This window comes from Epinephelus moara, chromosome 14 (genome assembly GCF_006386435.1).
Source record: "Epinephelus moara isolate mb chromosome 14, YSFRI_EMoa_1.0, whole genome shotgun sequence".
Taxonomy (NCBI): Eukaryota; Metazoa; Chordata; class Actinopteri; order Perciformes; family Serranidae; genus Epinephelus; species Epinephelus moara.
The window spans coordinates 13,155,703-13,182,892 of NC_065519.1; the positions used below are offsets into that span (position 1 = coordinate 13,155,703).

At 39.5% G+C, this 27,190-nt stretch overlaps 2 protein-coding genes across 2 annotated transcripts in view; one reads left to right on the top strand and one right to left on the bottom strand.

Annotated features, from left to right (window-relative positions):
* LOC126401302 (uncharacterized) overlaps positions 1-27,190 on the bottom strand; it is a 95,753-nt gene that overhangs the window by 46,996 nt on the left and 21,567 nt on the right. The window lies entirely within an intron of this gene.
* Positions 7,951-18,384, top strand: LOC126401306 (programmed cell death protein 10). Its single transcript, XM_050062480.1, has 8 exons — positions 7,951-8,082; positions 9,854-10,075; positions 10,387-10,440; positions 12,922-13,039; positions 14,526-14,652; positions 14,996-15,074; positions 15,169-15,251; positions 17,550-18,384. Exons 2-8 carry the CDS (start codon positions 9,986-9,988, stop codon positions 17,629-17,631), a joined length of 633 nt encoding a protein of 210 aa, XP_049918437.1. The 5' UTR covers positions 7,951-8,082; positions 9,854-9,985; the 3' UTR covers positions 17,632-18,384.

Sequence of the window (27,190 nt, forward strand, 5' to 3'; positions counted from 1 at the left end):
GTTTATATACAGTCTCTTTCAAAATAAACGCACTACATCGGTACAACACTGTGAGTTGACTTTTTCTTTTTCCTTCAACAACAACAAACGCACGTGGTTAGGTTTAGGAAAAAGAACAGGGCTTGGCTTTAGAATCTGAGGAAGGTGAACACAGCTCTCTCGGGTGAAATTCAGTGTTTGTTAGACCCATCCACCACCCCTCCCGCCTGCCCCAATCAGACTTTCGCCGTCTTAACTTTAGCTCTTGTCCCACTGCGTTTCCCTGTGACACCGCTGGGCACCGTTAAACTATACCGGCAACCGGCCATGTATCATGCCAACGTTAGAGGACACCTTTTTTCGTTGGTTTCTGATGCTTGCAAGGCACTGACCAAGTGCCGGATTTCGACGTTCTCAGGGTGAGACCTGGCTCTTAATTGAAACTGAACATGCCAGCCTGAAGAGGTGTGTTTTCAGACAGGATTTGAAGGTGGAAAGGGTTTGCAAATGTCGTGGGGGAGAGAACTCCAGAGGCAGGGGCCAGAATGTCTGAATGCTCTAAAGGTGGTCAAGCGGGCAGATGGTGATGTGAGTTGGATTGCAGAGGAGGGTCTAAGAGTACAGGAGGGTGTGTAGATATGAATGAGTTCAGACAGGTAGGAAGGGGCTTGATTATGAAGGGTTGTAAAGGTGAGAAGCAGAATCTTAGATCATGCAATATTTAAAATATGAAAGTAATGCACACCAAGAATTATAATGCGGTGCTGATCACTGGCAGTAGACTTGAAAGGTACTGCAAGGAGACACGAAATATCTACAACAACGGGCAAAACAACCACAAAGACATTGGTTCAGTTGGTGGTCACTGGCAACTAATTTTTGTATCTTCTATGCAATATATTCAGTATTCCTTATATATACTGGTGTTTGCTCCATTTTAAGCAGAAGGGGATAATGACACAATGGGCCCCTGGGCCTGGATGCATAAAAGGCCTCTCTGCCCCCCCCTTGGGCAGGTAGGCCTACAACATGCTGTCACCCGTCCCCTGAACTGCAGGGCCCAAATTGCATTCAGTACTTAGTGTATTTAAAGTCTTGTGGATAACCTGAGGGGACAGGGCACAACACGTCATACTTTGAAAACCATGCCCAGCAGAGAGGAAAACTGACGGCGTTACAATATGCAACTGAGGGCTGAAACGCTAACAGACTGTGTGTAGCTAGCAAAAATAATTCGATTTAAGCAAGTCAAAGGCTTATTTTAACATTTGAAGTCTACCAAAAAGGAAAAGTTACATTGACAAAGTCCATATTGTCAGTCTGTGACAGTGTCCTTCCTCCTTTAGGCCGATTTTTACTTGTGCGTCAATAGCCAACACACATGGCCTACGCTGTTGCAAGCACTTATACTTGGGCGGTGGTGTGTCTGTGTCAATCCATAGATACAAAACACACTTAAACATAGCTTAGTAGCAACAATTTCAAACACAAGTAGGATACATAAATCAGCTTCACTATAACTCACAGCATTCACAGACAAAGCACTTGTCTTTATCTGGACACATTTTCCCCACAAATACAACATGCTAATGTTTTTAGCACAAGCCTACGGCATTTTACATTGTATGAATTAGCCTAGTGGCTAGCATACATTTCCTCTCCTCATATGAAGCCAAGGACAACAGCAACATTTAACAAAGGTAATTTTACATAATTCGGCTCCATTACAACTCACAAGGTTCACTGACAAAACAACTGTCTTATACTAAACACGTTTTCCAAACAAATACAACATGCTAACGTTACTATGGCATTTTAAATTGTATAAATTAGCCTAGCAACTAGCGGAGATTTCCTCTGCTCATATGAAGCCAGGATAAATCATACACAATAATTAAAATGCTATTTTGCGGAGGCTTTATTGTCTTCACAATTTATTGTTTCTTATCTGTGAAATTAAAGTAGATAAAAGCTTCGTTTCCACTGAGGGAAATGGTTTCAGCTTACAAAACAGACAGGAGGTCTGCATTGTCGCAAGAAATGCAAGTTAATAACAGCACCTTTACGCAGAGGCGCTGACTTCAGGGCCTCCTGAGCCCTTGGGCCCCTGGGCCTGGGCCTGGGCCTGCTAATTAACTAATTAACGCTTTGAAACCTGGGAAAATTGACTTGGTTTCTTTCAAAAACATGGGAAGAAGGCAATGAGCAACGAAAGAAGAAATGGCAAAAAAAAAAAAAATAGCAAGAAATTAGTAAAAAGAGGAAATTAGAAACACGAAATTTAGTAAAATTACATTAAAAAAAAAGGAAAAAAGTTCAAAACAAACAAACAAGGAAATTACCTGGAAAAATAATGTTTATAATAATGATAATTCTAAATCTAGTTTTTCCCGAGCCTTTAAAAAAAAAAAAAAAAAAAAAAAGATTTAGAGAATAGGTTTTTTTCATAGAAGAGCTAATGCTAACCATTTCATGTAAGTGAATGGAAAAGGCTAAAACAATTAGCGCTGTATTTCAGGAGGTACAGTTCAATATAAATACAGATTGGGGTGGTCTAACCTGGTTTGCCAGCTGGTCTATTTAGCTTTCTTTCCCAGTAGGATCCATTTGATGGATTTGGTAGTTTATTTCTTGGCAGCAAAACATTTTAATGCTAGTGATTGAAACATTACTTGAGCTTAAAGGGAGCTGTCAGTCAAGTGTGATCTGATCACACCCCCTCATTTTTTTAATAGTTATGAACATTTATTTTCCCTCAGATTCTTGTATTTGTTTGCACAGTAATTGAAAAGCAAGACAGGAGAAATTACGTAATAGAAGGTGGTGTCATCTTGATGAATCACCATGTAACGGCAGACAATGTGAATGGTATGTGTACAGATGGAGACTGATTGGCTAATGGGCGTAGGCAGGTGCGTAGTAAGATCAGGTGATGGGGAAGGAAGGAAAAGTCCATGGGGACAACTAGTGGACAGGTGAGGGATGAAATCTCCTGGGCCTATTTGGTGACTAAGACGAACAGGTTGAGATAAAGTGTGAAGGGAAAGAAAACAACTGAATTGTCATTTGATCATCCAAGACAAATATTCGGCCTCTTTAAACACAATATACACACTTTCCTTTTAGTGCCTTTTAGCACAGTTGAGTCGGAACAGAGAAATAACCGTGGACACTCGTGTTGGTATCAACAGCACAGACCCCATGACACATGTAATGAAAAACAGAGAAGACTTCGTCTCCAGTGTGCTTTTAGACATATCGCCTGAAGGCTTCATCCACCTGGAGCCTGACCTCCTCCTCCTGATCCACTCCTGATCCATCAGAGTGACACTGATCAGATAACGTGAGAGAAGAGCTCTACATTCCTCCAGGAGAAGGTAGGTAATCAGATCTTTGACCCCTTGACATGTGCAGAATGTAATATGAGATACTATGACTCCAGTATTTGCGAACAAAGGCAAAAGAAGCTGAATTTGATCAGTTCAGCCAGTTGGACTACAGCTGGTGTTTAAGGGCTGCAACCGTTTTAATGCTCTAATAGGCTTTTCTCAGCTGTTTTTGTACATCACAAGCTACTTTAACCCAAAATTACATCTTAAAATTGACTAACAGACAAAAATTCCAAAGATTGATCAGTGAATTTGTGATTCAAATTGGGTTTAACTGTCTTGAATGACAGATTTGAAGCTGATATTAGACATCCATATTTGTCCAAATTATCATCTGCCAAGTTGGACGTATGACCGTTTAAAAAAAAAAAAAAAAGCCCAGTTGTGATTACAGGTTGGAAATTCATATAAACAATGTGTCAAATCAGACAGTTGGTAGTTATGATGACATGAATGCAGTCGCACACCAGTGGTTCTCAAATGGTGTGCCACGGTACACTGGTACACTGGTGCCGTGGGATTTTGTGAACTGCACATTATTATTGCAATATTCAAGTTGCAAAAACTTTACAAAAAGTTATGAATTAATTTTTAATTGAATTTTTTTATTAAATGATTTTTAATCAGAATGTAGTGCACACCCATTTCTTGATTTTTCTTTTCTTTAATTTAATTCTTTAATTCTTTAATTTAATTTGATTAAAAAAAAATTAATTTAAATTTAGTTTAAAAAAAACCTTCACAGGGAATCTATTTGTCGCTGTTGCGCAAGGAATTTTAAGTGTGCCACACATCACATTATCTTACATTATTTCCCGTTAAAATGAATGTGTTTTTAGTGCTTTGATGTCATTTTAAAAGTTTAAAATGAATTACTGAATCATTTTGTTAATAAATATTTCATGAGTAGTAGTTGGTTGTCAATTGTTATTTGATATTAGTAAATAAAAATAAACATTTGTTGTGATAAGAGTGATGACACATGTTATGTATTGTTCACAGATATAAATACAAGTGTGCCTTGAGATGTTGGCGTGCTCTTTGTTGCACCTTGGGCACAATAAGTTTTAAAACCATCGCCTTAGACTTTAGACTCTGACATGCATCAGCCCACGCCTTTTAAACTCCAGCTTCCAGTTTGTTACACATGCGTTCTGTTAAAAGTAAACCCTGATGACATCACCAGGGTACTTTCTCAGGCTTTAAAAGGTCCCTTTAGAGCCGCAAAGACCCAGAAGACATAATACAAGTGTTTTCAGAACTTCTGAAGTGAAGGAGTGCCTCTTTACTTGCAGCAGCTCAGTCCATGGGGACTTGGCTTGGTAACCAGAGGGTTGCTGGTACAAGTGCCTGTACAAACCAATCATGGAATGTAGACTGGTAGCTGGAGAGGTGTCAGGTCATGCTCCTAGGCACTGCCGAAGTGCTCTTGAGCAAGGCACTGACACTCCAATTGCTTGGGACGCATGTTCAGGGGCAAATTAATAAATAGATATTTGTAAAACAAAAAAAAAATGCCACCGCCACTATTTTCTAGAGCCCATATTCACACTGCTCCTCCAAAACCAAAGCTATATTCAAGGTACTATTACATGAGGTAAAGAAAAGCAGATCCTCTCACTTGAGAAGCTGGAAACAGAATATTCAACATTTTTTCTTGAAAAAAAGAAAAGAAAAAAGAGGAAGCAATTAATCAGTTATCAAAAATGTTGCTCATTAATTTTCTCTGTCTGAGTAATTGTTTCAGGTCTGGTGCAGTCAGTTAACAAAATTAGTTTTGCGTAATCTTCACAATAATTTCCCCCAGATTAATTAATTTCCAGAATAATTTTACATATTTCTGACAATAAATATGAGGTGAGAACATAGGCAGACATTTTAGAAAATGCAAGGCAGGCCTTCCTACACTTCAGTGGACTGTATTTAGACTTCAACAACGTAACTAAAAATGCTGCAATATCTTATCTTTCTTTCTTTCTTTTTTTTTTGCTTTTAATAAACTTTTTTTTTGCCAATTTAGAATTACAACAATAAGGTAAGTCCACCACATAATCAGAGTAAATGGGCATGAAACTGAGTAGAAAAATAAGAAAGACAAAATTAAAATACTCAACAGAAATATATATAAATAAAAAAAATATAAAAAAGATAAAAATGATACATAATGCAGCATAAATAATACAAAACAAAGTTATTTGGTCTTCATTGAAGAGTAAGCCATCTTGTTATCAGGGTCTATTAAGTTGTATAATTTCCATAAGTTTTGCTTTGTGCATGTAATATTAAGCCATAATGACAATTGTGTTAGTCACAGATTTTCTCGTTTTTCTTTCATAACTACTCTATACATTACATCCACAAAAAAAAACAAAAAAAACAATGTCAGGTAGAAAATAAACACAAACATAAACGAGAGTTTAAAACAAACTGCAATGAAAGATGAACAATAAACTGAAAGTAAATAATTATAATTTTAATATGTTTAGAATCTGTATAATAAATAAAATAAAAATGGAGATTAGAAAAACAAATAACAACAAACAAACATCAAATATTTTTTGTAATATTCTAAAAATCTGTTACTTTTTTGTTGTTCAAAAGAGCAAAACAGTTCAACATTGATGTAAATTCAATAAAAAAAAAGATGGAAAGAGGGTTGTGACCAAACTTATGTTTATGAATTAAGAATTTCCCTAATAAAATAAATAAGTTAACAATATAGTTCAGAAACGTGTTGCTCATATCACTGTAGTAACATATCATATCTTTTAGAGTAAAACATGAGTGATAATAGTAGTACTGGAAGCATGAGAATTTAAATCAGACCAAAATTTCATTGTTTTTCTACACTGAAAACATAAATGAATCAGTGATTCATCATGTCCACATATCTGGATATAAATAGATTTTATGCAGGTAAAAGCAATTTTGTTGCCAATTAATTTCTTCCAAGTGTGAATTCCAGTAAAATTTCCTTCTGGGGGTGATTTTGTTTTTATTTTTAAAAAATTGACAAATATATCTGTTATTGCCATTCAAAAGCAATAAATGGAGTCTTGGGGATGTTTTGTTCACTGTAACATAAGTGACTTCTACTAAGTTGGATTAAACCAGAATGAATGGCTTTGATCACAGAATTGTGTCCTTTAAAAGGAGTTGGAAAGTTCCCTAGTTATAAAACACTCACAGGATAATATAAAGCCATATTCGTCCTAAATGGTCTCGGGCCTAAATACATCTCTGATATACTTGTACGTTATGAAGCATCCAGACCCCTCGTTTACTCAGTGTTCCCAGGATCAAAACCAAACAAGGTGAAGCAGCCTTTAGTTTCTATGCTCCCGCCTGTGGAACAAACTTCCAGAATATCTGAGGTCGGCTGAAACTGTCAACTCATTTAAATCAGGGTTTAAAACATTACTATTTACTGCAGCTTACCAGTGAACTAGATATGTAACTTATTGTTAGGATAATCTGTAGCTATTGTTTTATATTTGTCTGCTGTTGCTTTTGCTTTATGTTTGCTTTTTAAATGCATTTTCTGCTCTGTTTGTCTTGCTTTTAGCTTTTGTTTTTAATGATCTATTGTTCCTTTAATGTTTTATCTTAACGTATTTCCCTTGTAAAGCACATTGAATTGCCTTGTGTATGAATAGTGCTATATAAATAAAATTGCCTTGCCTTGCCTTGCCTTGCCTAAAAACAGACAAAACAATTCTTTGGAACCACTTGGGAAATAAAAGATTTGGTCCTAATAGTTATATAATCATTGTGGGTGAAGCATAACTTCATGGCAATAAGGGACTGCTGATGATAGATAAGGTTGGATACAGAAACCAGAAGTTTGTTAGGTGAGTAATTACATGTTAATACAAAAGGTATAATCTAATCTAAATGCTAAAATATCATAAAATGTAACTTTTATTATTTATTATAATTAATTACTATTATTTAATTAAATTTGATTTTATTTTACTTAGATTTTTAATTAATCAAGTAAGTGATAAAATAAAAAAATAAATTTAAAGCAAGTTAAATTAAATTAGATTGAATCTAATTAAATTAAATAATACAAAAGGGAGACCTAAATGCTAAAATATCATGAAATGTAACTATTATTATTTATTATAATGTATTACTATTATTCATTTTAATTTAATTTGATTTTACTTAGATTTTTAACTAATTAATTAATTGATAAAATTAAAAAATAAATTTAAATCAAATTAAATTAAATTAGATTGAATCTAATTAAATCAAATACTACAAAAGGGAGACCTAAATGCTAAAATATCATGAAAAGTAACTATTATTATTTATTATAATTCATTACTATTATTTAATTTAATTGTATTTTATTTTAATTCGATTTTTAATTAATTAATTGATAAAATTGTAAAATAAATTTAAATTAAATTGGATTAAATTAGATTGAATCTAATTAAGTCAAATAATCCAAAAGGGCGATCTAAATGCTAAATGTTTTTTTTTCCTAAATGCTAAAATATTATGAAATCCAACTCCTTGACATTACGTCACAGTAGCTGTATCCCCACCCGCCCTCTGATTGGACAACGTATGTTTACGTAGCAACGGTCCGGAAGATGTCGCTCAGGCCAGTCCTAAAAAACTTCCGCCTTAACTTGTAAAGAAAACATAGCAGCTAACAGGCGATCGACGGCGTAACCAACCCATTTAAGAAGTCAGACCAAAGGTAGATACACGTTTACACTTGACACGCGCACACCGACTCACACATTTGTCCTTTTAGCTGTTTATTGACGCGTTTTTAGCTCATCGGCAAATACTAAATCTCCAGTTTACTGTAGCTAGCACGAAAGCTACGCTGTTAACTGCTAGCACTTCGCTACCATCGATCTGCTCCGCCATAGGCCGCAATTGGGTGTCTTTACGGCTAGATCGCGATAAACTGCTCACTATATCCAGTCAGTTATCGTTCCGACAATTGATCTTAATAATCTACTGTCTTAAATAAAAAGGTAAACGTTATTTAACGGTACATTAGCTACTTTGTTAGCCGTGTCTTGTTAGCCGACTAGCTGTTACCTGGGGCTGTCTGTAACCAGTTTGCTAGTCAGTTTAGCCTGCCAGTTAGCCAACCGTCGCGTCAGACACTAACAGACACCTTACTCTATGTCTTAACGTACATGTTAGACATATTATGAATGCACAACTAGTTAATAAAGCCTTAAATATTTACTATGTAAGTAGTCAACGTTAGCGACGAGCTAAGAACTTAAGAACTGAGCTGCATTGCTAAACATTACTGTCAGCGGTGTTTCCTTGCTCTTTACACACAGCAAAACAATTTAATAGTAAATAAGTGCTGCTTGTAATGACTGCTCTTTGTTTGTTTAATATTAACATTTGCTGTTTGGTCACATTGTCCCTGCTGTCACCAGCCAGGTAACATAACTGTGCCACTCCCCTAAACAAACCAAGTCACCTCTTCCTGCTGGTTAGTCTGCAACCTAGAGAGCAAATACTAGCTCAGGTATACAGTGATGGTTAAAATATACTGATATCACCAAATATGTTGGCTGATAAGTGTCAGGAAATCACAGTAGAGAAGTGCTAAAGAGATGCTTGAGGTGATGCAGATTCAGTGTCATGGTTTTTCCATCAGACAGTTTAGATTTTAACTGTATGTCCTGCTCAGAATCTTAATTTTAGCATTTTATATTTGCTTAATACCAAAATACCAGTCTAATACTTGATGTCAGATTTTCCACCTGTAATTCTAATTGTAATGAAGTTATTTGAACATTATTTTGTAAGGTAACACGAGGCAGGCTGCACAATTAATCAAATATAATCGAAACTGCAATATCAAAATTTTATTTTTCATTTCGTGAATGTATTGATTCAACATACAATGCACATAACTGTAGGTATCACATGTTTACTCTGATGATGTTGTTTTATTCTACTGATGTATATATTTTAGTTACCTTTTTACACGCACAGCCTCAGCACAGTGACGATGTATATTTGATTTTAATACTTTAATTTTTATCTCTTAATTACGAGTGTTAAACACAGTAGCAACATAAACGTTATTTTTATTTAAATGCCCATTTCATTTCTACTGTAATTGATGTATTGCTTTATATTTACACACTTTATTTCATACTCTTGTTCTTGTTCTTGCTACAGCGATGCACCAACTTAAAAATCATATTCCAGTTTTAAGGAAACGTGCTTTTATTTATCATTTTTCATCATGTTATATTTTGTTTTTCAGTGAAAATGAAGTGTAAAGTGAAACTTGGAATTTTACGTTAACACCGCAGAAGAAACTGTATTTGCTGTGAGGCTCAAACAACCAAATAAAAGAGAACCTTATCATAAATATACTTTACTACCTAAATACTCAATGTCTTTCCAGATATACTAAGAATCTATTAATAACACAGTGAAACCAGACGTCATCAGTATCCCATTCTTTCATTTTTTTTCTCCAGGCTCTTGTCACTCTGGAGCTTGTGTGGTTTTCAGAGTGTGTGTGAGTGTGAGTGTGTGAGTGTATGTGTGAGTGTGTGTGAGCGGCAGTTTTCCTCCTCACCTTTTCACCAAGACCTGCTCCTCCCTGGAGGATGACAATGGAGGAGATGAAGAATGAAGCGGAGACAAACTCCATGGTATCCATGACGCTGTACGCCGTGATGTACCCAGTTTTTAACGAGGTAAAACATCCGATGCCGACAGCAATCACCTTTGGTAAATTACATTATTATAGCTGGAGCGAAATGTCAAGTTATGTGTGTTTTAGACTGATGAAAAGGTGTTTTTGTGCCAACCAAGAGTGCGACAAGACTATAAATGCTGAATCAAATGCAGTGTAATGTTACAGTAGTATTTTTGAATATTCCTCAGAGGATAGGTTTATGGTTACAAGACGGGAAAATCCAAAAAGTGGTGCCAGTTTCCATGACATTGGCAAGAAAAGGTGTTATGTAACGTGCATAAAGTGTGTCTTCTCTTTTTTTGTCACTAGCTGGAGAGGATCAACCTATCAGCAGCTCAGACGCTCAGAGCAGCCTTCATAAAGGTAGGACCACGCATGGATCAGATGACCTGAAAGATAAAACCACACATTATCATCACTGCCATGACCTTTAACAGCTTCCTCTGATATTATCTTTGGTTTAAATCTAGACTGTGTCCCAGTTCCTCCTTTAGTTATTCCAAGAAACACATCAGCTGTCTGATGCTGTTACTGATATTCTGCCAAAGGTTCACTTTCTATCCTCGAGGACACTGACAGGAACACGTATTGGCACACATTTGCTGTGACTTTCTGCCAAACTGTAACTTCCTAGTTTCAGCATGACATAACAACACGGCCACTCCAGATGTTACCCGATGCAAATTTCAGTTTATGGAAATTAATCAAAACAGTGTCACATAGTGCTGCGACAACTGAAGTGAAATGACTGCAGCGAACAATAGTGGCGTTCTTTCTGTTTAATGCTGGAGTCGTCAGTGTTTGCAGTTTAGTTGTATGGCTATGTTCAAAGAAAACTGTAGTTGATTACGTGTGGGGATCTCAGACAGACAGTGACTCTATCTGATATTAAATATTTTATTCATCAAAGTAAGTGCTGAGATTTTGGAACACGTCGACACAGCTTAAAATTGGTCCAATGATTTAGGTCTGCAACAAGGCTTTGGTACCATTTGAACCGATTTGGGGGACAGTTGTGGTACCTGGAACTGGGATAGCGGTACCCAATGATGCCTTTTTTGTTACTTTACTGTCTTTGCAATGACAAAAATGTGTTTTTTGAACAAGCTGCCTGGTTGACAGAGTACACTAAAACACAATTCAGCTCCTCTGCTCTTTTCTGATTACACATAAAGCTAATTTTCTGTCTCTGTCTGTTGGCTTGTGTGTGTCTGTGTGTTTCTGCTCTTCTAGCAGTGATACTAGGCTATTACTAAAATAATATGGAAAAGAAAATTGACCAGACGTTGAAGCTATGGCAGCATCTGGACGCTGCAGGGATAGTTTTGGCTTTGGGGTGCTTCACAAAACTTTGGGTGTTGTCTAAAGCCAGCGTTGTCACTAAGATGTGCTCTTTAGTACCCACATTTTGCACCACTGGATTTAACGTGAGTTAGTACTCAGTGGTACAGACGTAATTTGGTTTGTACCCCTAAAGCCCAGTTTCCACCAAACACTTTCGGTATGGTACCTTTGGAACCAAAAGTAACCCTTCAGACATGGTACCTAGACCCAAGCATTTCCACCGCAAACCAGGCAGGGTTGTTGTCACTCACTGCTCCGTCCAGCACTCACTGTATTTCCTAATAGATGGAACGTCTGCACCTCGTTTATCGTCCACAGAACAAGGCTGCACGCCGACATTTTCAGAACAAAATAAAACAGGCTGCAGTGAGAGTCTCTGTCCATGGGATATTTAAAAATAGCAGGTTTGTGCATTTAGTCCTTCAAAGTTGTCACAGTGAAATTTAATGTGTGCTGATGGATTTACGTCGTGAGCTAATGCATTGAGTGACAATACAAGCTAACATTCCACCTTAAATGTTGCCGAACGGTTCCATTGGTACCATCCACAACTTTTCAGTGGAAACGGAAAAAAATGCGTACTGAACTGACCTGTACTGGACCTTACTGCTCAGTGGAAACGGGGCTTAAAAGTACTGAGTTCGGTACCTAACCTTTGCTGCAACATAGAGGGCATGTGTGGACTCAAAAAGCTTGGACATTGTCCTTTTTCTTGGTCATGTGTGAAGCAGATTTCAGTGCAACTCAAGTATTCAAAGATATTTTAAATGAATAATGCACAAAATCATTTAAAATGGTTTGATTAGTTTTTCAGTCGTACCTTTGTTATTAGTGGAGACTATTAGTGTAGATTCTGTTTATCTGGTGTTCTTCATGCTGGAGCGCCTCCATTCCAGGACTGATATTGAAATGAGTTAACTGTGATCAATATAACATCAGAGGAGCTGATATTCACACTGATGTTGTGATACCTGATCACAGTCATCAGATGAGACGTTCTTAATGTCTCGTTCTGTCTTTTTTATCTACACACTGCTGTGATTGCAGTGGAATAATAAAGGCACAGTGGCCATAGATTACCTCTGTGATGCTGCTGATGAGCATCAGAGTTCACGGCGAGCGCAGATTAAATATTAATGAGGGAGCAGCAGCTTTGTCGTTATCCAAACCAAAGGGAGATGTGATCACCTTACGGCTGTTTTACTATGACATTTGTGGGTCTTTTGTTCACTCGTCTCACTGATTGGTCTCTCTACTGCCCCCGCTGCTTCCTGGCTGCTGTAATTCAAGGTTGAATTATTCAGGGGGAGAGCTTTTGTGTGCGTCCGTCTGAACCGCTCACAGTGGACATCTGACATTCAGTAAAGTTCTAGCTTTTGTTCTCTGCAGCTCGAAGCCTCTTTTTGCTGTTGGTGGAGAAGACAAACTTTGCTGTACCTCTCTTAAATGAACTGCGTACTTAATCTTCCTCTCTGTGCTTGCCTTATTCTCTTTGATCAGGCGGAGAGGGAGAACCCTGGCCTGACTCAGGACATCATAATGAAGATCTTGGAGAAAAAGAACGTCCAAATCAACTTCACTGAATCCCTACTGCGCATGGCAGCGGACGATGTGGAAGGTCCGTATATGAGAGAAAGTTATTAGTGTGGAAACAGACCTCTATGACTTTGAGATCCAGGTTTGAAGGTGATACAGCTATATGTCCAGCTGTGAATCTACACATCTAACTTTAAAGCAAGGAACCTCTGTCTGTCTGTCCTTGGCATATCTCGAGAACTGTTCATCCAATCTACTTTACACTTGGGTGTATTGATAGGGACCCAAGGACGTGTCATTCGTCATCCGTTCTCATTCTCAGGTTGTCAAAAACGATGCTTTTTCACACCCCTCGGCATCTCGCCTCTTTGTATTTAAGGTACAAACATGGAATGGGAGCAGAGTTGTCTCGCCTTTAAGCTGAACAGCACCGAAACGATGTCTGTATAAATGGGAGAGTCCGTAGGATGGGTGTGACATTATAAAGATGTGTTATGTGCAAAACTCACTGGGGAAGATTTAAATAGCAGTGAGTAACAGTTAGTGGCTAACTCAAAGAAGAACAGTGTCTGAAAATTAAGAAAACAATGAGATTCAGGAGCTCCTTACGCTCAGAGCTGAGGACACGATCAGCCGCCATATAACAAAGACAGTAAATAATTGTTATTGCCATGTTATGCTGTTGTTTATAAAGCGCTGCTGACGCACAAGTTGTAAGTCACATTAGAGACCAGCGCTGTTGTGTTAAACATCAGGCCTGTAACGCCTGTTTTGGTTCTGCGACGCCAAGATGCTATTTAAAATCAAACACTGGAGCTGCATGATGCTGCTGTCGTTTGATTCTGTGTAAAAATGCAAAGAAGGCACAAAGAAGGGACTCCATAACGACTATATAGTGCGCTCTTTTTGTTAGAAGGGCTGTTAAAAGACCATTGAGTTTTGGTTTTACTCGAGACACCAACTGTGATCTCCAGGATGCAAGTTTGGTTGTGTTTGACCCATCCACCCTCACCCCTTCCCAACCTACCCGGACTTTCTCTGCCTTTATACTACGTCAGCTGCTCTTAGTGTCGAGTGTTGTTGCGGATGGGTTTTCTGTAGAGTTAACTGAAAGCCCGGTGCGACCCATACAGACGCCAAAGAAGGGTGTATATGACGCCCTGGAAAGGAGAACGAGTTGGACGTGCAGGGTCAAATTTGGTGCAGTAAGGACACGCAACACGTTCAGTATTAATAAACTTAATAAGTGCGAAGAGTCGAGCGTGTTTCGTGTGTATTTCACCGATGTTTCTGACTGTGAGTAGCCGCAACATGGGTGTGTTTTTCTTTGCCATTTAAAATTAATAGCAAAATACCTTCACTAACCCCATGCTCTAATTTTTAACTGTTAATTTGTCATATCGTCAAGAATATCGTTATCGCAAAAATACCCTGAAATATCGTGATATTATTTTAGGGCCATAATCGCCCACCCCTACTGAACAGACATGTTTCCAACGGTTGCTGCACTAGTTTGTATAAATCATGGAGTCCCTGTAAATGTGCTGAACCCGCTTTTTTTCCTGCAGAGTTCATGATTGACCGGCCTGAGCAGGAGTTCCAGGACCTAAATGAGAAGGCCAGAGCTCTGAAACACATCCTCAGCAAAATCCCTGATGAGATCAATGACAGAGTACGCTTCCTACAGACTATCAAGTGAGGGCGAGCACACACACACACACACACACACACACACACACACACACTGTGCTGTTTCATCACCAACAGATGCCAGTAATTTACACCTTACAAACAAATCATGATACGTCTCACAGGGTGCAGAGCTCAGACCTTCAATAACTTAAACCTCTCCATCGAATATCCTGCATTAGAAATACAGCTCTTATTGATGAGGACAGGACAAATACCACGGCCCTGTCCTTATTACAATGTTTAATTCATCACTACTTCCTGTTACATCACTCAGATTGACTGTTACATCCTGTACTTGACATTGTGTTGTGAAATCCTCACTCGTTTTGCTGTTGGTTTCCCACAGAGACATAGCCAGCGCCATAAAAGAGCTCCTGGACACAGTCAACAACGTCATTAAAAAATATCAGTACCAGAATCGCAGAGTGAGTAACACAGACACACACACACACCTGTGTATGTTTCTCACTGTTCCCTTGTTGCTTTACAATGTGTTAATGATGTTTCTTGTTTCTTAAGGCTCTGGAGCACCAGAAAAAGGAGTTTGTGAAATACTCCAAAAGTTTCAGCGACACCCTCAAAACATACTTCAAAGACGGAAAGTAAGTGTAACCATGACGCCACATGTGAGGGTGTTAGAAGGAGAGTGTTTTGAGACAGACATGCAGCAGTGGGTAAACAAAAATGATGCTTAAGTAAAAGTATTGTTAATCTATTATTATATTTACTCGAGCGAGGAGTAGTAGTAGAGGTTGTAAAAAATAATTCAGTAGTGAGTAACTTCATTAGACTCTGGTTTTCAGATGGTCGCTGCTGTGCGTGTGAGCTCAGCTGAATATAAAAATTAGAATTATTTATAGCTAAATGTATCAGTTAGAATAGTAAGGAGTGTTTTGCCCTGTAACAGAGTAGAATATATTTTATCGCAAATATACTCAAGTAAACATAAAAAGTATTCTCCAAAACATACTTGAATGGGCCGCACACATGCTGCGTCTTTCACCACCTGGAAAACACGAGGTCGGGCGCTGGGTGCTGCTCTTGTGCCTTTTCTGTGCCAGCAACAGGTTGAGTGCCTAAGTAACGTATTGTAGCCTATTTACCTGAAATTTTGAGTGCAGAGCTGATCTTCTTCCAAGCGCTGTTTGTGTGAAGGCCAATCGTCTGTGGGATAGATGTAAAGCTCTGGCAGCCCTGCACTAACATGATCAACTTCCTTCCTTTTGCCGGCAAGCTGTGAGCGTTTAGACACACAGAGCCGGATTGGCGAGTTGATCCAAGGTGCCCAATTTTCCGCCTCGTAGGGTAGTCATATTGGCAGAACCTTTTTAGTTTAAACAGACCGAGGCGGCCTTCCGCAATGGGAGGGGCTGTTGATGACTTGTGGGAGGAACTGTTGAAGATGCCGCACGTGCGACCCACTGGAGGTGGATAAACAGGAAACAGCTGATAGCAGGAATGAGCAGCTAGTAGCAAGAGGGAAACGCAAACCTGACAGACACTGTAAAGATGAGCAACTGAGGAGACAAGGAATTGCGCGCCCTCCTTGTCCTTGCAAACGAAGAGGCCATTAACCTTCAGAAGACGGGAACGGTGAAGAACGGGCCGACTTATGAGAGAATCGCCGAAGGACTGACCAGCCGCGGCTTCCCTTCCACGTCACTGTTTATGTCACACGCTGAGCTACACGTTTTGTTACTTGCTCACAAAAGTAGAACAAAAGTAGGCAGGCAGCATTTTGCTGCACTCCCAAATTTTGTTTTTATACTGCCAATGCTGAAAAAGACTGATTGGGCTTTCCTGCAAATTTGCACAATTCCTGTTTAAAAAGGGCTATGGAGACACGTTGCTATTGGATATGTGATGGTTCATATTAAATAGCTATAAGTTCTATTTAAAGGAATGGTTTGACATTTCAGCAGTCTGGTTGTCTCAACTGGTTGCCTGGCAACCCCATGGTAACAAATGGACGGTTAACGTCTTAGTAACCCACTCCAAGCTTTTTACAACACAGGCACCATTCACCTATCCACACACACGCTTATGTATCTTGCCTGAGGACACATACAGACCGCAAGGCCAGTGATCGACCCACGACCTTCGATTGGTAAACGACCGCTGTACCTCATGAGCCACAGGCGCCCCCCAAAAAAAAACAAGACTCAGAAGTCACTGCCAAGACATAAGCCAGTTATGAACGGATTAAACAGATGTGATAGAAGCATGATAAACCTTTAAAAGGTGGATTTTGTTTCCAGTTCCTAGCCTTGGTGCTAAGCTAACCTAAGTATACAGACATGCGAGTGTCGTCCATTTTCTCATCTAACTTTTCCCCATAACAAAGCAAATATGTCAATTTCCCCAAATGTTGAACGCTCCCTGCGTGATATCAGAGTGAGTTGTCAACTAGTTACTCCTTTTCCATCTTCAGTCTGACATTGCGTCCACTCTGATTTCTGTAATTGAGAAACCACTGTCTGATGTCACAATGCCAGACGAATCAGGATCCAGGCAAGAACTATTAAACATTTGCTGATTACTAACTTTCATGTATGAGGACATGCTTACTGTATATTGTTAGTAGGCAGCCACTACACTGACAAATGTTAGTGTGGTATAAAGGCTGTCTGGATATGGTGTCATTGTTTGTTTTTACATCACACTAACCCTTATGCTCACCTACATTGTATCCTCCTTCATTGTATCAGTCACCATGGAGGTGTGAGAAGAAAGGACCTGGGTGCAGGAATGTTTGCGTTGACCCAGCAGCTCATTTGTTAACTACACCCACTGTGTAACTTTGAATGTGTGCTCCTCAGTAATAGTTTACTCTGTGTTTAAACAGCGTCTGTGAGCTCCTCCAGTCTGTTGTCTCAGGTTTTACCTCTGTGTGTTCCCAGGGCGATAAATGTCTTCATCAGTGCGAACCGGCTCATCCACCAAACCAACCTCATACTGCAGACCTTCAAAACCGTGGCCTAGCCCCTCAGAGATCGCACAGGTCCCCCTGTCCTGTGGGGAGCAACTGCTAGGATGGTGGAAGCTTGAAGAGCGCCTGACCCATATATGTAAATTAGACAGAGTTGATTTTAGGGTTGGGGGTCGATTCCATTGGAGTCGATATTCTAGATTCCAGTTCAAGAGACTGAAAAGTGCCATTTGTTTTTTCAATGAGGATTTTCCAGTCTTGAAGTGGAACTGAATGGGCCCAAAGTCTTGGTTGATTGATTTTATTTGGACAGTTTTAATTTATAACCCTGGTCTTGTTGGGAGTAGGTGAGGCGAGGTGTTTATTAAAGACTAATTGCCATTTTTCTAATATATTCATGTTGATCATTTTACTTTTAGCTTTTCAAATCACGGCTACACATCTCAGACCGCATTCAGTAGGGGTGTGTCTCAGTTGTCTGTACTGGTTTTCTCTTCTCGGCTCCTATTTGTGTCATTTTGCCATGGTCTGTGCGCGCAGGATCGAGCTGCGGGGGAGAGGAGAGGGAGCAGTGTCGGACGTTTTAAGAGGCAGACTCAAGATTATGTTTCTCTTTTATTATCAGAAGACAGAAAGCCAAATGACTTCCAGCACAGTGTGCGCCTTACCAAGTCCTGTAACATTCCCTCCTCTCAGTGTAATGAAGTGGAGCCCAGTCCCTGCTGTTGGGGGATGTAGAGAGACATGAAAGTTCTGTATTTAACTGATATCTGGTTGCAAATGTTCAATAAATAGTTTCCAAATGATGATGCTTTTTTAAATGTGTCCGAGTCCAATATGTGTGGGTTGAAATCTGAATTTTTCCCCTGTGACATACAGAATATTTTTCATGCAAATACATTTTGGAAAGATATTCATGACAGCGTTAAATGAGCAGTGTGTAAGATGTAGGGGGGTTTGGTGACACCTAGTGGTGAGGACTGCAGACTGCATCCAGCTGAAACTTCTCTATTAGAATTTCTTCAGTGTTCATCGTTAAGGAGGTTTTTATCGTGAGCCAAATTATCCACAGAGGTTTCTTCCTCCCCAAAACAACTGAACTGGTGATAAAACCAGTAGAAACACTAAATAGTCAGCGTTTCTCTGACACTGCTTGGCATATCGGAGAGGGCAGTTAGCCCAGCACCTGCTTATATATGCTCACCTTTTTTTCTGATAACTTAAGATCGAGTCATCTAGTCAGGTTTTTACCGGGAGCTGAATTAACAGACCTGGGGCCTCATTTATAAAGCTTGCGTACGCACAAAACGAGACGTGAAAGAAGCATACCCTACTTTCAACACAAACGTTTTGATGTATAAAAACACTTGATGGGCGAAACTTTGACCCACGTTTACAAACATTTTGGAGGTCTGAAATTGGCGACACAGAAGGTGAGGTGCAAACCTGATTGTAGAAATATTTTTTGGTGCATGCCCTTTTGGGCTTTTGTCTGTACGCACATTTTTAGTATGGATCCTACGCAGTTTTTATAAATGAGACCCCAGGTGATTAAAACCAGTAGGAACACTTAAGGCTTTGACAGAAAACTATATGGAAATGAATAATGCTTATTTTTTAACAGTCGGATTTCATTTGTCATTGTTGTAGGCCCCAAATGATTATTTCATTCTACAGCTGTAAGAAAAGAGCAGCCTATATACAGAGTTAAAAATGTTTAAACATTTCATCAATGAAAATGTGCGAAGCCTTTTCCTCTGAATTTTATTGAGCGTCACTTCGATGGACTCTCTAAAGCTAGATATGGATTCCAAATCCAAAAAAGGAAAAGTCTTGGAGGAAAATAGAGGATTTAATAATATGTGGACGGATTCATTTGTTTTCACTGCAAAGTTAAAGTACAGAATATTCATTAATAGCCCACTGTAGAGTAGCCATCTTGTGGTAAAACATACAAATGAATGCTCATTTAGACATATTGGTAATGTTGACAGGCTGATTTAGACTTAACAGGCTGTTACCTCTATTTAAATGTGTTTTGTGTCTCCACCCTACAGTAATGGCTCTTTTAATAGTAAAGGTTGCAGACCCCCGCCAAACAAACTGACCTGGTGATTTAAACTGGTAAAACCACTAAATAAAGCCATGTTACATTAAAAAATCAGTGTATTTCCAACACCCTTTTCACGGAGGGGCTGCTGACTACAGTGGCTGCTGCAAAAACACGAACGGCCCCATCTAAAGCCAGTGTTTGGTTTGTCTGTCATGGGCTACAGTAGAAACATGGCAGAAAATGGGTGCGTTCTGAATCACATACTTTTTCTTTTTACTTTTAGTAGGTACTGCAGCTGCCCTTACAAAGTACGTGCTATTGCATGCTACTTCTTCATAACGTTACGCCCTGAACTTTGACCCTCTTGCCTTTAGATCCGTTACCTTGGAGATAAAACAAATGCCAGTCACCGAATCACCAGAGACTGAGATAAACCCTCAGAGCTCTGCTGTCGTTACTTTACAATGTGTGTAGTTTAACTTAAGAGTTAGAACTGCACACATTGTAGATTTTAACATGCTATATTTGCAGCAGCTAAATTACACCTGCATTTCTGTCACTGTTACTTTTATATGTCCTTTTGTTGTGTTGTCATCCGTCATTGCGACTTCTGACTGCTGTCAATCAGCTGTCACATCTGTGGCTCAGTCGATGTGAGGATTGTGGGTCAGAATAGCCAGAGAAGCATGCTGGCTTGCATACTGCAAAATGTGACCGGATGTAGTAGAACATCCTGATATTTCTGGCATATAATGTATTGGGACGCACTAAATCTTTTTCTGGCATACTATATAGTATGATAGTGTGGGTATTGGAATGCACAGTATGTGGACGAGGACCTGCTCCCTATGTAGATAAAAAAAAAAACGTCTCATAAGGAAACAAAAACACAATGATTCTTATTTTAAGGGGATTATATACGAAAGAAGAGTTTCTGCCAATATATCGCCCTAAACCCTGCACACGGGATCTCTAAATGTAGTGAAACAACAACAACAGTGTTTTTCAAAGGTTACTGGTAATTATTTCTCAGAAAATCCTCCACTCAGCTCTGTGACTGGATGTAATGGAAAAACATGACAGGCACAAGTTGAGAGTGGTGATTCAGAGACTGGCACAATGTACACGCGCCAGACAGCAGAGGAGAAAGTTTAATTTACCTGTAGAATTTCTCTGCTTCCTTGATGCTATATTTAGAATAACCCTAAAATATAACCTTGTTAAATGCCTCAGCACTTTAGCAAAGCCTGATCAGTCTTTATGGAGTTTTATTATGTAAATAATGTCCGTTATCTCCAAGGTCGCTGCCCTCCATCAGACCAACACGCACATCCTCAGCAGCAGATGCTTCCTAACTGTACCAGGTCATTTCCTTGATAATGCTCTTGTCAGCTGAAAGACTGTTGTTGAGTTCCTCGGGGGGCCGGGACAATAACATTTCCAGCGTTGCCTGGAAACAACGTAGCAGCAAACCATGAAACTGCACAGGGACGGAAAGACTCCAGAATAGCTCTGCCAGAGGAGGAGGAGGAGGAGGAGGAGGAGGAGGAGGAGGAGGAGGAGGGGTCTTCATCCCCTTTTTCCTGCTGCCTCGTTGTTGGACTGTAAAAACTATGTTTCCCCTTTTTATGGAAAAATGGTGAGTTTGAGCAGAGACAGGAAATATTCAGATCCTCTGGTGCAGTACAATATCAACCACACACTGTAAGAATACACGGTTACATCGGCACATTGTTACATCAGTAAAACTGTAAGAGTTCATCAATACCTTCATCATCCAGGAACTGTCTACACACTCTGGCCACATGAGGCCGGGCATTGGAAGAACCCAGGGCCCACTACACCAGGAAGAACCCAGGGCCCACTACACCAGGAGGAACCCAGGGCCCACTACACCAGGAGGAACCCAGGGCCCACTACACCAGGAGGAACCCAGGGCCCGCTAAGGTCTGACAATTGCTCTGAGGATTTCATCCTGGTACCTAACAGCAGTCAGGGTACCGCTGGCTATGACATGGAGGTCTGAACGACTCTCCAAGGATGTGCCTCCCCACACCATCACTGACCCACCGCCAAACCAGTCATGCTGGATGATGTCACAGGCTTCTCATGTTTTTCCATTACACCAGCTCAGTGGCCTAGCGGTAGAGTGTGACTGGGAGGTCGTGGGTTTGATCCCCGGCCAGGTCATACCAAAGACTATAAAAAAAAATTGGGACCCTATTGGCACTCAGCATCAGGGGTTGGGGGTTAGATCACCAGATCACCACATGATTCCTGCTGCTCACCGCTCCCTCAGGGGATGGGTCAAATGCAGAGAACAAATTTCTCTGCATTTCTCCACACACTCAGGTGTGTGACAATCAGTGGGACTTTAATCTTTAATAACGTTCACCACAACATCTCCAGACTCTTTGATGCCTGTCACATGTGCTCAGTGTGAACCTACTCTCATCTGTGAAGAGAACGGGGCGCCAGTGGCGGACCTGTTTAGTCAGAACAGTGTGGTCAGAAACATGCACACCAGTAGCCTGCTGGAGGTCATTGTGTAGGGCTCTGGCAGTGCTCCTCCTGTTCCTCCTCACACAAAGGAGCAGATACCAGTCCTGCTGCTGGGTTGATGCCCTTCTACAGCCCCGTCCAGCTCTTCTCCTGTAATGGCCGGTCTCCTGGTATTTCCTCTATGCTCTTGACACTGTGCTGGGAGACACAGCAACCCTAACCACAACCACACCTATGGATGTGCCAGACAGGAAGAATAAGGAGAGAGCAACTGTCTGTGGCCTCCACATGTAAAACCATTCCCTTTTTGAGGCTTGTCTTGCTTTTGCCTCTCCATTGCACCTGTTGTCACTTTGATTTGCACCAAAGCAGCTGAAACTGATTCACAATCACTTGTGATTCCTCAATGAACACATTAATATCCCTGAAGTTTAGATGACTTCCTGTGATCAGGAAGTGTCCCCTTCATTTTTTTTGAGCAGTGTATATTTTCATGATTATACACTTTTACTTGTAACAGTATATTTTGAGTCTGATATTACTCCAGTAAAGGATCTGAATTCTTCCTCCACTTCCTCTAAATGTACTGATGAAACTTATCGTTCAGGTGATGTGCCAAATTGTACCTGCTCACCAAGATTTGCATGCACCTTGTGGGGGTGTGCACTATGTAAAGCGAAAACTACAAGACATTGTAATGATTCCTATGGCAAAGCACTGTTTAAAAACAATAACATCGTCTTTGTGGGGTTCTTCAGTGATGATTAATGATCTTAAGTCTATACTTCATGAACGCTGAGTCACCAGTGTTTCATTAGAATCAGTCGAAGAAGCATTTCCTTGATACGGTTGGTTTAATATTTGCAACATTTCCTTGATTAATCATTATTTCTGATGGCGAACTCACTGGTGTTCCTCTTCAGTGTGTTTTTAAGCATTCAGACAATAAAACTAAACTGTGGCCCACAAGTATGCGCTGACGATATGATTCATAGCTTTCTACGTAGATGCATTATTCAGCAGAGGTTTTATTACCTGTTGAAAATTGCGTCCCCACCATTCTCAGACCAGGTGAGTGTTCACATACACACTGTCCAGATAAAACAACCCAAATTATTGATTGACGATTCAAGTCCCTGAATGGATGCATTATTTGACTAAATCGATTTTCTACCTGCTGGGACGTGACTCGTACTTTGTAGCTTAAAAATTACATTCTGTAATCACACTATCTCACAGGTAAGTTGCACATTACTTGTACCTGGTTTACAACAGCATTCTTACAGATGCCAGGAATGGCCGTGCTTTCAGTTATTTCTTTTAATGCCACCAGTTTATTACTTCATGTCTGAAGAGAGTGAACGTTGCTATTTGGAGATAAGTTAATTATTTTCTTATCCTTAAGAAACAAAGTTTGTTATCTGGTGATAAGAAGTTAATGTTTTCATTGTCTTGGGAAAATAAGCTTTGTTTCCTCCAGATAACAAGTTAATATTTTGTTATCCTTAGAAAACAAACTTTGTTGTCTTGTGATAGGTTATGTCATTATCTTGGGAAAACAGACTTTGTTTTTGAGATTTGATTTGTGAGAAACCCAGATGTGATTTCTTAAGATAACAAGTTAATTATTTATCTTTAAAAAAAGAAAAATTAAAAAAAGGTTTATTATTTTATTTATCTCAAGAGAACAAACCAATTTATTTCGCGATAGTTAATTATTTCATTATCTGTGATGAACATTATAAGTAGCCTAATAAGAGGAAAAAACCCTTTTTTGTAATTATCTCGTTATCTCAAGATAAATTCTACAGGTTGCCAGGTTGGTAAACGACAGACACTGGAGACAGCGATGTCAAGTGAAGAGTCTTTTGTGGTATAGTGATTAAAAAATGATAATAATAAATCATGAATCCTCTCTTGTGCGCCCTGTAACACACTGTAACAATCTCCGTAAAGCATTTTTAGCTCTACTCGTCACTAACGTAATTATTCAATTAGGATCCTTTGTCGTGGTGTACACACGGATTCCCTGATTCAACAACGTCCTGTATACACACAAGAATACAGAAGTGTTTTTGATATTAAAACAACAAATATATTCCTCTGTTATAATTTCCCACCAATATTATTAATAATAATAATAATAATAATAATAATAATAATAATGATAATAATAATGATGATAACTTGATAGTTTGGCTGTACTAGATATTTGATATATTCAGTAGACTTACTGTAACCAACTTAACCAAATCAAAATATTGACATATTTTGGACCAGTCAAAACAAATATTTCTCTACTGTAATTATTTTTTTCAGGAAAATATAGACTTTAATTCTACACCTTTCTAGACGTTCTATGGATGTATTATTATTATTATTTTTTTAATATTCGTTTTGATGAAACAGCTATACATATGACCTTTAAGTTGCGAAGAAAACCTAATTAAGTGTAATGTACACTTCAAATTTCAAAGTTAAGAATAAACTTTATAATCCTCAGAATTCTGACAGCTTTTTTTTTTACTAGCATTTCCTTGTACTTCTACTTTCAACACGTGGATTTTGATACTTAAGTACAGTAAATATCACATACTTTAACACTTTTACTCAGGTAATATTCTAATAGGTGACTAACGTCCATCAAAGTCATTTTCTGGTAACATATAAAGAGGTAACGCAGTGTCCTTTTGTGCACTCGGAGCCTCTGTTATACTGCTGATATTACACTATGTTATAGACATATGTCTTCTAGTTGTTAGGATAATAGCTGTCAAAATAAATGGAGTAAAAGCTTCAGTATTTCCTTCTGAAAAGGACTAGAGCAGGGGTAAAAAGTGTTGCGACATGGAAATACTCACGTTAGGTCCAAGTACTTGAGTCAAATGCTAAACTCGCAAACGTATATGACCCTTAAGCAATCTGGGGCCGTATTCACAAAGCATCTTCATGCTAAGAGTTGCTCCTGGTGACACAATTCAAAGAAAATCCTTATAACTGTGACGTGTCTTAGAATTTCCCCTTACAGTTAAGACTAGGTGCTTGTTAAGATAAAAATTATTCACAGAGCATCTCAGATGTTAAAAGAGCTCCTAAGGTGACAAAATGTTAGGTGCAGGGAGGAGGACTTTTAAGATCATACTAACAATGACAACACTTTACAGTCAGCAGTTCATTTCATGTCCACTGGGTGTCCACACCTTACAGGCTCACAAAAGGGTGTGTCTGTGACAACCAGTCACATCTGTTAAAAGAATATATCACACCTAGCGGGGTCGACCACACCTCCTCACTAAGGTAAAAGTTGCTCTGAAAACTTTCCTAAATCCCTCCTAAGCTAGGACTCCTTACTAAAAGTGAGTGTTTGGGAATACGGCTCCTGGTCCTGCAGAACCGGTCCACCAAAGCCCTCCTCCCCTCCCTGTGAACTTAACCTGTGGTCTGAAATGTTTAATTCACAGCGCACAGTCAACACACACACACACACACACACACACAGAAACAAAGAATAGAGGATTATAATGGGTGTACTTAGACGTAGACTGGTCCGTAGAGAGCACAGTGTTTTCAGATATGTGACTTTTATCCGGCTTTTATATTCGCTCCTCTATTTCTGCCCCGAACAAAACAGAAGTGAGAAAACAGTTTCCTCTTTCATTGTGTAGTTTAATCCAAAATATAAAGTCTCTGTTGTGTGGATGAAATTAATGTTTAATGAAGAAGCCACAGAAAGGAAAAGGAGGCTGAACAGTTGTGCGTCACAGGCAAATCACTTCTGTCTGTTTGGATAATGTTCCCGCTGATGTTCGGAGCAGCCTGTTGCACCGGCTGTGACTAAGTCCAAACTTAAACTACTTATAGAGGAAATTATTATCGAGTTGTGATTAATGCATAACTAAAATGAAAGCAGCTGCACAGAGAAAAGTTACAACATAACTCACAGTTACACACTCCCCTGGGTAGGTGTAAATCATAAAATGGCACATAATTATACAAACCGATGGTAAAGCAAGACATTTATCTGCCTCACAGCGTCATTTCTTAAATTAATTGCGTACCATTTTGCGACACAGTAATCCAACATTATTTTCTAAATTACTGATGATATACTTCAATATTGCCCTAGCTTACTGCGATGAGCTACAGTACCAAGTGGCTCATGCCAGGCACGAAGCTAATGGGCAAGGTAACCACGATGATGGAAGCTATGTCTGATTGTTAACTGGCTTCTTGCCTTAGCAATGACTTGATGTCTGAACTAGTTAGGTCATCCCCCAAACAGTAATGGAGCAACTAGCATCTGTATCTGATTTAGCTACAATTAACTTGTGGTCACGAAGCCTCCAGTGTCGACTTACACCCTAACTTATGACAGAAGTCGCACATAGCTGGTGCGACCCAGAGCTGGTGTTTATTCTGCACAAGAAAAGTTACTAACTTAAGGAGCAGTGTGTCGGAGTCACATGACACATTGTTTGGGTTAAACATGAGCATGTTACAGTCCTGGAGGATTATTAAAGGGATAGTTCACCCAAAAATGAAAATTCAGCCATTATCTACTCACCCATATGCCGAGGGAGGCTCAGGTGAAGTTTTAGAGTCCTCACATCACTTGCAGAGATCCAAGGGGAGAGGGGGTAGCAACACAACTCCACCTAATGGAGGCTTACGGCGCCCCAGATTCAAACGTCCAAAAACACATAATTGAAATCACAAAACATCTCCATACTGCTCGTCCGTAGTGATCCAAGTGTCCTGAAGCCCTGACATAAAAGCATTCATGTGTATTCATGTGCTTTCGCTGGTCTCGCAGTTCAAATGACGTTTTTCCAAACAACTTTTTATGTCGGGGCTTCAGGACACTTGGATCACTACGGACGAGCAGTATGGAGATATTTTGTGGTTTCAATTATGTGTTTTTGGACGTTTGAATCTGGGGCGCCGTAAGCCTCCATTAGGTGGAGTTGTGTTGCTACCCACTCTCCCCTGGGATCTCCGCAAGTGGTGTGAGGACTCTAAAACTTCACCTGAGCCTCCCTCGGCATATGGGTGAGTAG

Coding starts and splice junctions, on each gene's coding strand:
- LOC126401306 (XM_050062480.1), top strand. CDS start 9,986: ATGACAATGGAGGAGATGAAGAATGAAGCGGAGACAAACTCCATGGTA. Junction 10,076..10,386: donor TGTACCCAGTTTTTAACGAG/GTAAAACATCCG, acceptor TTTTGTCACTAG/CTGGAGAGGATCAACCTATC. Junction 14,653..14,995: donor CGCTTCCTACAGACTATCAA/GTGAGGGCGAGC, acceptor GGTTTCCCACAG/AGACATAGCCAGCGCCATAA.